This window comes from Thunnus thynnus, chromosome 19, assembly GCF_963924715.1.
Source record: "Thunnus thynnus chromosome 19, fThuThy2.1, whole genome shotgun sequence".
NCBI classification, from domain to species: domain Eukaryota; kingdom Metazoa; phylum Chordata; class Actinopteri; order Scombriformes; family Scombridae; genus Thunnus; species Thunnus thynnus.
Window position 1 is genome coordinate 29,976,926 of NC_089535.1, and position 12,995 is coordinate 29,989,920.

The window sequence follows — 12,995 nt, forward strand, 5'->3', positions numbered from 1 at the left end:
CTGAGAAGTTAATCAATATGCAGGTCCCTAATTCAGGGTCTTGACAGGAAGTCTTCCACAGATACCATTACTGGTATTAATTCTGTCTGAGGATTGGAAAGGGTCACAGCAGTGTCAATGTTCGGTGTGGCGGTGACCTGACCTTTCTGACTGTCTTCATCTTATTTAAGCTCTGGCTCCTCAAGAAGCCTTTGGTTTGTCCTGCCGGCCTATTAGCTGGTGGGGTTGGGGGTTGGGGAGTTAATAGTTAGGCTTTCTGTCACACTCAAATGCAATTAGAGGAAGTGTGATTTTTGTGATAAATATCCCCAGTTTACACTGTATTATATCTGATGAATTTTATACCACAATCAAATTTGGAAGTATGACTTTTTTTTTATAAGGTATTGAGTGTTACAATATACATCATTTAAGTTTCAGGGAATATTTTTTTGTCTTAGCACGCACTGGTAGCTCAGCTAGCAGCGTCCTGCTGCTTCTAGTGTCACATAACAACCCTGAAATAAATAATGTTCTTGGAGGTTCTACTCTTCGGTTGTTGATAATGATAATATATACATTATACATACATACATGTGTATATATATATATATATATATATATATATATATATACACACACACACACACACACACACACACACACACACACACACACACACACACACACATATATGTATATTTGTGTGTGTACATATATATATAAATATACATATATATATATATATATATAAAAGTCATTTTTTTTTGGAGTAATTAATTAATTAATTTATGTATATCCGGGAGCACAATTGACTTATTCATTATCATTATCATCTGTGTTGGAACACTAATGAATGCAGATACTTGAGAAGAGTAGAGCACAATGGCTGCATCCTCTTGGGATGGATCATATGTCTGCTTCCCTAGCTCCTTCCCCTTGACAAAAAACACACCCTTTAGCATAATCAATGGGGAGTGGTGCCGGAGGAGGTGGCTAGGTGGCTAGCAGTTTGCCTGCCTGTGATTCGCTGACATGAACTCTAATTGGATTAAGTAGGGAACTTGCTTAGCTGGATGCTTTGTGCTGGGATTGGGAACAGCCTGCAAAGAGAGCACGGACACACTACCAGACAGGAAGAGAAGCAGAGAGGGAGGAGGCCAGAGGCTGCCCTGCTTACCACTTGGAGAGGAAAGACTGAGAGAGGAGGGGTGAGAGAAGAAAAAGGGGAGTATCCCGTCTCTCTGCCCTTCTGTGCTGCTGCAAACCCCCTCCCTCTCGCTATGATTCTCTTTCTCTCTCTTTCCCCTTACTCATCTGTTTCTTTGGCTGTGCTGAGGGGAAGGACACCTGCCGCTCCCTGATGATTCAGCCTTTCAGCTGGTTGGAGCTCCACAGACAAGACAGCATGTCCCTCCTGCCACTGCAGTGCTTGGCCGTCCTGTCCTCTGCAATACAGCTATTACAGCTGCAGTCGGCCCATCACATCAACACCGCCTCATCAGTCCAAGTGCTCAGGTGAGTGAGCTGCTATTCCAACACTCACTGATAGACCATGCAGAACATTTAAGGACTCTAAGCAATCTGTTTCTGCTTTTGCCTGCAGCAAATTTGATGATTCTATTTTTAGACTCATGAGTGTGTTTCTTTGAGAAAGCATGAGTAAGGATCTCCTTTCCCCTCGTGCGCAGAAGGCTGTCTACATACCCCCTGGACAGTTAACGAGGTTAGACTCACTCTGAAGAGCATTTTTAGCTCCCTCTGAAATCCCAGCTCTCACTCTGCAGCCTCATGATGGAAAACATACTTGAGGAGACTGGTGGCAGACAGCCACTGTGTGATGCTCTGACTTAATAGTTGATCCAACACGTGGAAAGGATGACTGAGGGAATGGAGGACTTCTCTGCAGGGCCAGCTCCTCCTCCTGGATCGGCCTCCCCCACTGGATTTACTGTTGATACTGGACAAGTCCCCGAGGAGAAACCGGAGGAGACAGAGGCAGCTGGAGAGAGTGGGGAGGAGGGCACAGATAGAACTGCAGAGGGAGGTGGCGGTGGTGATGGGGAGCACTCAGGGGCTTTGGGAATTGTGGCCTTGCCAGGAACCTGCTGTGTGTGCATAGAGATGGAACAGATTAACAATTGCCTGCACTCTGAGAAAATCTGCATTCTGCCCATCCTGGCCTGTCTGCTTAGCTTAGCCCTCTGCACAGCTGGCCTCAAATGGGTCTTTGTGGATAAGATCTTTGAGTATGAACCACCCACTCACTTAGATCCTAAACGCATCGGACAGGACCCAATTATCATATCAGTTGACCCCACGCTGGGACTAACTATGTCAATTCCTCATTCATCTCCGTCTACTGTCTCCTTGACCACCGCCATCACCATAACCCCAGGACATCCTGAGGTTTTAATGGAGGAGACATCCACACGAGGGTACGTGTCTCAGTCTCCACGAGTGACTCAGTCTGATCCCTCTGTTACACTGAAATTCAATGCTGAACATCCCATCATCCCAAAGCAGTCCCCGCATCCTCAGACAACCCAGGAACTTAACAACATCTTTATCCCAACAATCTGTAAGTACCCAACATTTGTTCACTGAAAGCACTGGGATTGAGTTTTCTTTTTAGACAGGATGTCCTTTTTCCAAAAAATGGCCTCTAACATCATGACATAGAATATAATAATCAGCAGGGAGTACTAGCTGGAGTCCTGCTACACCTTAAACTGTGATTTTCATTGTCATAAAGACAAACTAAAAGGATTCGAATGTTTCTTTCTTGTTTCTTTGATTTAGTAAATGCTGTGTTCTGTCAGCTGTGCCAGGAAGTGTCTGTTTTCAGGACTTTGTCTGAGAGCAGACACGTTGTGACTTGCAGAGAGTAGCATAGAGGCCGTGACTAAGCCTCTGAAATATTGCTACACAGATAGGTGTGTTCTATTCCAACCTACTTTATCTCCACAGTGAGTGAATGTATAATTACTAGCATTCATTCCTTATTCCTGAAGTATTAATGATCCCTTAAATTATACCACAATGATTTTGGATTTTATTTTTGAATATCATAGATGGTAGAAAAAGTTTGATTCATCATATATGATCATCATCATATTGAAAAGTGAAAATCAATAAATGATTCATGACAAAACTGTAACTCCAGGCTGTGGTACAGGGAGACTTCCTGTTCACTGCCTGTGCTCCATTTCAAGGTCAGAGCCTGCTGGAGGCTAATTGATGCCCTCTCCATCCCACTGCTGCAGGGAAAAACAACACGCTAATACTGTCTGTCTGCTAGTGCCTTGCCATCATGATTTCTGCTGTAGTCACATCACTGTGTGATTTCTTACTTTGTACATTTTGTCTAGCTGATCTAAGGCGGTGGTGATGGTCAGGTGGATGCCCCTCCCCCAACCCCCCAATTCTGCCATTGGAAGGGGGGTTTCAGACACTGTAGACAATCTGAAAAGCACTTTGTTTAGGGCATACAAGACCTTGAACTTTCCACATTGTTACACCCTTGAGAAGCTCTTTGCTAGAAGGTATAAAAAAGGGTTTGGTGACACTATGTGCCAGGGGGAAAGCACATGGCTATGTATTTTCTCTACAGACCAACAAACTCTGTTGCCAGAAAGATTGTGATATGGGACGATTCTACAAAATCCCTGATGATGCTTTATGACATGTTTTAACATGCAATGCCATTGTTGATCTGGAAGAAGGCCTGAGGCATGAAATGTCATAAAAAAAGAAATGCATATGGAGCCAGAGTGTGCAACAACTTTTTTTCCTGCTCTTGACATTCAAAGTCAACCATTTTTAAATTGTTTATTTCTACAAAATGACACTTATGTCCCTAACAACCATGATAGTTGATTCCTTGCGTTTTAGCTCCTCCCAGTGGGGATCCAAGAGACAGACGTGAGGAGTGAGGAATTTAATTCACCAAACATATACTCGCTCACTCCTGCATCATTTTGAGGAGATGACGACTACTCGTGACACACAGCATTTCAACTTTCAAATAGTAGTAGTCAGTAGTAGCTTGTCAGCATGTTTTTTTTTAGGTTAAAACTGTTTGTAATCTCTATGTCCCTTTATTGCCATCTAGTGTATGTTCTTAGTGGGGAATCGATGGTTAGTAGCAGTGTTTTGTGAAGTTTCATTTTGTATGTAATAAGATTTAAATAAGATTTCATTGTATACTTGAGATTGGTCCCTGTGTCTAGAACCATGGGATGAGAAGGGTGATTCCCAAATAATTGGGTCCAACTCCCAGCTGTGTACTAACTCTGCCCTTGTATATATGACTGAATTGAACCTATATACTTAAAACTCTCTGAAGAAGGCTCTGTGCTGAAACACGTAAGCATTTTTCTAATGTGATGTGAGCCAAATAAACAAGTGAAATGTTAATATTTTGTCCTCTCTGACTAGAAAATTGAGATGTGCTACCATTTTTTAATATTTTTGGAACATGCCTACTGGATTTTGGGTTTAGCACTCCACTAAGAATCCCATTGTTGAAGCACAACCTCCTTCTCCATTTCATTAGTAGTCAGCTATCAATATGTAGAAATTATTAGGTAAAAGTTTAAAAGCAAAACACCTGACATCTGACAACTGCTGCTTCAATACTGATTATAGATCTATACCTGCGTCTGGCTGTCACAGATTACAACTGAGAGAAATAACACAAATAGACAACTAAAATCTGTTCATTGCTGAAAGAAGAGAACCGACGTGAAGGAGCAATAAAAAACACTAGTTTGTGAAAGCCTGATACTTTTTTCAGGCTCCGGTGGACATTATAGGAGACATTGCAACTGTGCTGCTGTATGCTATATTTTTGATATAAAAATGTTTTCATGATTCATGAGTCTGATTCTGCACACATGTAATATTTTTATTTTATGAATAAATATAGACCACCGCTGTTGGTGCTGTTATTTCTGTTATTTCTGTTATTCCTGTTTCCACAGGTAGTTTTCCTAATCTACAGTATTACAATTATGGAACATATATTATTATATATATAGAATATATATTATCAGTATTACATTAAAGCTGTTTCCACAACAGCCCGACTGTTCAAAAGAGTGTGGTTATGTTTAAAAAAAGAGCAATTGCTAACTGTTTGATTGTGATCATAGATTGCACATAAAGATGGACGTAGCAAGGTGTGATGTCTTATGGCTTATGGCAAGCTGTTTTAACATTTAATTGAACCACACTCCCATCTGTAATTACAGTTTAGATAGCATTTCTCCTACTCAAAACTGTATTCTCACTAGTCAGAATGGTAATTTAAGATTTCCAAAATAACATTCGTACTATTAGAAATTGTATTTCAAAATATCTACAACTTTGTTTGTAGCCTGCCTGTCAAAAATAAATATAAGATATCAAAAAATCCATAAAACATATAAGTGGCTGTTTTAACATTTAACAACTAGACAGGTCAGAATGGCAATAAGAGATACAGATGGGTGACAAATTAAAAAAAACAAACAAACAAAAAAAACGGTACAGGCCTGAATGCTTGACCCGTACAGTGAGGGGATCTGGTGGTTCTGTTATGCTGTGGGGGGCATTTTGCTGACATGGTTTGGATCCACTTTTCCCCTTAGAGGGAAAGGTCACTGCAAATCAATACAAAGTTGTTCTAAGTGATCACCTTTATCCTATGATGAAGCATTTCTTCCTGATAGCAGTGGTCCCTTCCAGGATGACAGTGTCCCCATCCATAGGGCACGAGGGGTCACTGAATGGTTGGATGAGTATGAAAATGATGTTAATCATATGCTATGGCCTTTGCAGTCACCAGATCTCAACCCTATTGAACACCTATGGGAGATTTTGGACTGACGTGTTACACAGCAGTCTCTACCACCATCATAAAAACACCAAATGAGGGAATATCTTTTGGAAGAATGCTGTCATCCCTCCAGAAGAATTCAGAGACTTGTTCTGGTGGCACGTGGTGGCCTAACACCTTACTGAGACCCTTTATGTTGATTTTTCCTTTAATTTGTCACCCATCTGTATCTGCAATGACATTCTTAATAGTTGAAATTGTATTTCAGGACATCTAAAGCTTTATTTCTCCTAGTCAAAATTAAATTTATTCAAGATATCTTTAAATCCTTAAAAAGTATAAGTGGCTGTTCTATCATTTATTAGCTTGACTTGATATGTATTGCAGATATCTGTAATTCAATTCCTCCTAGTCAAAAAAACATTTCAGATATCCACAATGACATTCTTCCTATCCACAATTGTTATTTCAAATGACGTCACTTTTGCCATTCATGTGTATTGGACTTTCATTTTCAGATATTCACAATTGCATTTTTGATATCCAGAATAGCCAGTGCTGATCAAATATAATCAAGATTCACTTACTGCATTGCCTTTTTCTCACCTCAAATGTTTTCAGAAACATGTTTTAGTGTACTGTTTTGCTGTAATATATTAAAGTTTTTGACCAGGCTGCCATTTGAAAATGGGCGAGCCAAAACCAAACACCACCCAACTTGCAACCCTATGTTGATTCTATGTCAATCACAATTTCAGATATCTAAAACTGCATTCTGGATAGAAAAAAATCACAATTATGGATATCTACTATATTTATACAGATGTCCACAATTGTATTTTTCCTTGTAAAATTGCAGTTATACGTATCAAAAATGACATTTTTACCAGTCAAAATGTGTTTTTGGATATTCAAAACTACATTATGAATATCTGGAATGGTTTTTCAATTTGGATACCTGAAATTAAAATGATGACTAGTAACAATTGGACTGTAGATATCTGAAATGGGAGTTTTGTCTAGTAAGAAATAATTCTGTTCATTCTGGATATCAAAAATGTAATTGTGGATATCTGAAACTGAAAGCTCAATACACATGAATGGCAAAAGTGATGTAATTTGTCCCAGGAAGAATGTCATTGTGGATATCTGAAATGTTCATTTTGACTAGGGAGAATTGAATTACGGATATCTGCAATGCAAGTCCAATCTAGTTATTAAATGTTAAAATGGCTTGCCATAGGAGCTAGTTTGAAGCCCAGAATTGCAGTTTACGGTTGACTGAAGCTAACTAGCTAGCTTACTGGGAACGCTGAGTGGTGCATACTTGGGTAACATTAGTTTTTTTTAGCTATATTATGCTAATAGGGCAGGTATTGTAATCAAGTAACATTAAACTTAGTGAAATATTGCAACAATAGTCCAATTCAATGCAAGTCCTGGAGCCAGGGAGAGCAGTAGATGAGACAACTGTCAGTCACAGTTGTCAGTCAACACCCACACGGCATACATTAAAGCTACTATAAATTTTCAAATCATATTATCGGAGCAATAATTTCCAATTTAATGATTGTGACCACAATGACTGTGATGTCACCTGTTGGTTTGCATTGGAGCTGGTTTGAAACCCAAGCTGTGTCTCACTTCAGAGGCTGCACTGTTCGAAGGACGTGGTCTACAAAGGCTTGTCCTTTGTAGACTTTAGAGGCTGAACCAAGTGTTGTTAAATGAAACGGTCTGGTCTACAGAAGATTTCCTATTTGCGTCATTAGCTGCTCCCGCCCTTACCCTTGCTTCACAAAACACTGCTCATGTCACCTAGCAACCTTGACAGCTGAAGCTGACAATCAGGACACAGCTAGTAGAAATGGAGCCAGAAATTTAAATTTTATTATTATGGCAGCCCATCCAGGTCCAGCAACACACATACATAAATACAATTTCTAAGGCCTAACATTTATAAAACTGAATGTAATATTTTTTAAAGACCTGCAGACACCCTATTATTCCACCTCTTATGTAATTTATTTATGTTATAAATTGTTGTAAAGACTGTTGCAAACAATGTACAGTTTCTCTATTTTAATTCATTCAATATGTTTTATTTTTCAACTAATCTTTCAAGTAGAGAGAAGAGCCTGTCCATTCTCTCTCTCTTCTCCTCTCCTCTGCCTCTCTCTGCAGCAGCGCACTTGCTGACAGCACCAGCTCAGCTTCAACACAACTACATGACTGTACTGTAAAGCTCCACACTACAACACTTTTTTCTCACAAAACATGACCTCATTGAAAGAAAGATGCAGTACATTATGTTATTCAGTCTGTAATGTAGCTATAACAAAAATTCAAACTATTATGTAGCTTAATAAAATAAAATAAAATAAATAATATGGACTAATCTGTTCAATTTAATACATTTATGTTTATTGAAATGTAGTGATATCTGTACATATAGAGCCCCAAAGGCAGTGCTTTTGTTCTGTCCAGTAAAAACATGAAGCTTCACTTTACATTCAGACAAACTAATGTTTTCAATGTCTCACCTAGCCAGTGGCTCCACACATCTCCGAGAACATCAGAGCAGATTTGCAAACAGGCGTTATTTGGATAAACTGACCACATATTGGGAATCTACATAGTTACTTTCTTGACTGAAAAAAATATTAAAACTTAATAAAGCGACATATTAACAGTCCTACATTTGAAAATTATAGCAGCCTAGGCTGGCTCAAAATCTCTGCCATTGCTGCTTTTGGTTGAGCTGTGATGGATCCATCTGTTGCATCTTTCAAATTTGGGAAAAGATGCATTTGGTCTTCAAATGCAGCCTTTGAAGCTCCAGAGTTCCTGCTAACAGTCAGCACGATCATTTCCATTTGGAGCTAGGACATTCCAAATAAGGAGTGCGGGGGGGTGTCTTTCACACTCTGGATACACGAGCGGTACACACTTGGACTAACGTTAGCTACTTTAGCCAATTTGTGTTAACAGGACATGTATCGAAACCAAGAAGACTTAAACTTGCCTAAATATTACGACAATACTCTGACTCAAATCTTATTAATGAAACAAGATCACAAATAATTTAGGGAGTGTGTTACTTTGGCATCAAACCTGCAGTCAGATAAGAAGACCGAGATCAATACTATCTCTGTGTGTCCATTATATTGTATGTTCATTATATGTTTAGCCTATAGCACTGCTAGCTTTCTGTCAAAAGAGAAAAAAATATATACCCTGCTAAATTTTCAGAACTGTTTCCAAAATATGTTTTTACAATCCAAATGCATAATATTTTCACGCAGTTTGAATATGGAAATTGGACAGTTTTAAGGTTTCAACAGGGCAGTTGTGTTAGACTGTGTAAGTTTTAGGTAGGTGGACTCTACCTGGCTACTGAGTGTATATAATAACTTGAAATCGTCAGAATCTCCTTCCTTTCTCAATAACAGGTTACCAAACTGTTTTGGTCTTCAACATGTAACACTATCATTTATAGAATTAGGCTATATCCTATGATTGCTAGACTGCAGTGGATGTGCAATTTTTCTTGAGCTGACCTAGGCTTTCCCTTTTTAGTTTCACTTACTGTTGCATTCATCACTTTTGAACTGCAGACTTTAGGGATTTTTCCCTTTCCACTGGAATTCAGAGTTACATATTTATCTGACCGGCCAATTCGGCCAATGAACAGGAAATTTGATTTGCTAATATTTCTTAAAATTGATTTTTAATTGAGTTGATGCAGTGGAAGATCAATTTTTAGGGTGTGTGAAATCATTATCTTCAAGTCAGTAAGGCATTATGTCCCCTCTCATTCTGCTGACAGTACTACCCTCTAAGTATAAACTCACCTTTTGAAGGAGTTGGGTAACAAATGCTGGAAGTTCTCTAGACTGGATTTGTCACATTAATGAGGTTCTCCTCACTTGTCCTACTTAGATGAAGGACCTCTAGTTTGAGTGATGAAGCAGTGAATCACACAGATTGCAAAATGAATGATGTAAGTGCTAAAAGGAGACTTTTAATATTGTGTGACCAAGTGCTGTCTATCAGAATGTCAATAGTAGGATTTGATGTTAGTAGAGGTTTTATATTTGAAGGCCCTAGAAAATCAGTTATTTTATGAATATTGATTGATGATTGTCGTCCCACAGTGCTTTGCATAAGAACAAATTACAATAAAATAAAAAATGAAAAAATGTATGGTCACCTCAAGTCATAGCTTGGAAAAAAGTACCAAAATTAATAATTGGAAAAATATTTTTAGTCACATTTGGGAAGTTAAACAAATTAAAAATTGGCAGTAGTGCTGGAAAGCTGCCACTTGATGGACATTGTTTGGTGCATGCCTGGTACATTGTACTATAAAACCATACAACACATTAATTTCCTGTGTGCTAAATACTGCACTGTGAACATTAGTATATAAAATAAACTTAATAGTATCAGTAAATACAGTATATAGTAAAGCCCAACTGATCTTTTTGGTCAATATGGATATTTGGGAATTAAAAATCTGAGAACAGCATATGTATATATACAGTACTGTGCGAAAGTTTTAGGCACCCTAGATGTTTAGATTCTCCATTATGCAATACCATCAGGGAGGTGTCTGATCGGTACCAAATTTATTCATGACATGACAATGACCCCAAACATACAGCTAGAGTCATAAAGAACTATTTTCAGCTACAAGAAGAATGATGAGTCTTCATACCATACAATCTGCAACAGACTGTATGGTATGGCCCCCACAGAGCCCTGATCTCAACATCATGGAGTCAATCTGGGATTACATGAAGAAGCACCTGAGATGGCCTAAATAATAAATCCACAGAAGAACATTCTTTCTCCAGGATGGTTACAACAACCTACCTGCAAGTTACCATGAAAAACTGTGTTAAAGTGAACCGAGGAGAACTGGTGCTGTTTTAAAGGCAAAGCTGCTCACAGCAAATATTGATTTCACTTAGGTTTCTGCTGTTTACTCAACTTTGTGAGAAGTTAATTGATAAATTATATAGCAATATTTTTGTAAGCATTCTCACTTTACTTTTAGTGCCTAAAACTTTTGCACAGTACTGTATGTAAGTATATATATGTGTTTAGATATTCCGCCCTGGTCTGTGTCACACCAGCGCACACTGTAAACAGTGGGATTGTTTACAGTGTGCGCTGATGTTGTTCTGTTCAGCGAAGAACAACATCTGGTTGGATGCAGCGCTTGCTCTTTTTTTTCCACAAATGAGATAGAGAATGAATGGGAAGTTACCTCTCTCTCTCTCTCTCTCTGTTTCTCACTAAAGGCTTGTGACTACCTTCCTGTTAAAATGTGTGTATTGTGAAACACATGCAGGAGGTGATAACCTAGTAACATTATCACTACGCATCAACATCAGCTTACCACTAAATGAAAGGAGCAGAACAGAAAACTATGTACCCTCTGATGTCAATGGCATATCAATGAGAAGACGACTGCTGTCAGATTTGAATGAAAAAAGTAATAATAAGCACAAGGGATTTCTGTATTGCCACTCCAAAATGAATTTTGTCGAAACACTGTGTAAATCTGGTGATGTTGGCAAAGTCATAATATCCACAACTAGTCAATTATTGTCCACAATGTTGTGTAGTGGTTTTAATAGTTCACTAGTTGGTGAAACCCCTTCAGTGGACCGGCTGTCATGTAACATCTGTCACAATTTTGTATCAGGGACCACTTACCAAATGTTTTGTTTAAGTGTCTGATTTTTACTGTTAACATTTTTGATTCAGTTAGATTATTTTATACAAATATTCACCTTGACAGATGTGACTTCAGTGATTCCAGATAATCATGCAGGCAGAGATTTCTGCTGATGCAATGCATCATAGTTTGTCCTTGACAGAAACACCATCCACTGCAGCACACTGATTACTTTGCAAATACAACCCCAGCTCTGCCCAAAGAACCTGAACAGGAGAGAAATGAAACAGCCTTTTTGCTCCTCCAGCATGGTGTCACTGCTCACTGGTTTAATGTTTCTGATCCACTGACAAAAACTAAGCAGGGATATCTGCATTCTTCTCTGCACTCCATTGGGCATGATCAGGACAAAAATTGCTGAACTGCTTTGAGCAACTGAAACACCTCAGCTTGGTAACTGTGGCACCTCTGACACACCTCACTGTACTGCAGACACTTGTCCTAAACTGGTGCCAAATAACAAAATTCACTGTTCATATTAGTTTGCTGATTTATGGATGTTACTGCTTGGTTTTTGTTTCTAATGCATGCACTGATTACTGATTAATATTTCCAGAGTAATGCACTAATATTAATGGCTTTGATAGCAAGTTGATTTTTTGACAATTAAAGGCAATTAATTTTGTGTATAGGCTGCACATCAAACTCCATGTACATCTCTATTTATTTATTGAAGGTCAGTCAATTGAAACAATGGTATTAAGAGTCCATGTTCAATAAAGACATGAGCAAGTGCAGGCTCTGATGCAGCCTTTTTTGTGCTGCATATATCTTGCACCTTGATCAATGCATCTAAGCTACATAATCTCTTTTCTTGTCATTCATTCTTTTATCTAGAACAGTAATTCGAGGTAGCTTCTTGTTGCACAGTTGAAATGTGTAATGCTGAGATAATGCATACAGAACATATTGGCAGTATAGTACTCACTGTATCATTCACCCCTGGAGGCTTATTTCCTTATTTTTTTTAAGAACAGATATTGTCTAATCATTTGGTATATCTACAGTCATGAAAGTGAGTACATTTAACTGAACATGAAAAGAGGGAAACATGTTGTTGATGTTGTCAGTATTGCTCTTGTTCTTCAATACTGATTTATCATAGACATGAATAAGTGTAGGATGTTGTTGAAATCATCTCAGATTTTAGAAGACTCTAATTTGCTAGTATGAGTGAATGGTTGTCTTTTTATATGCATGTCAGCCCTGTGATAAAATGGAGACCTGTTCAGGAAATACCTAGCCTCTTGCCCAACAGATGCTAGAATAGGCTCCAACATTAGTTAAATCAGAAAACTAGTACTCTGTGACAACCCAAGCATGTCCACACCAGTGAGTCAGTCAACTCATTTGAGGCTCTTATTCTGAATCCATCTCCATCAGCGATGAATTGCTTTGTCCAGGGTAACAGACTCAGTTTATTCCAACTTATGATACTCCCATCCT

General features: G+C 38.6%; 1 protein-coding gene across 1 annotated transcript in view; it reads left to right on the forward strand.

Moving 5' to 3' along the window:
- The first annotated feature begins 1,003 nt into the window (after positions 1-1,003).
- LOC137171049 (pro-neuregulin-3, membrane-bound isoform-like) overlaps positions 1,004-12,995 on the forward strand; it is a 30,111-nt gene continuing 18,119 nt past the window's right edge. The window contains exon 1 of the mRNA XM_067574776.1: positions 1,004-2,560. Coding sequence (XP_067430877.1) covers positions 1,858-2,560 — 703 coding nt within the window. The 5' untranslated portion in view covers positions 1,004-1,857. The remainder of the gene's footprint in view (positions 2,561-12,995) is intronic.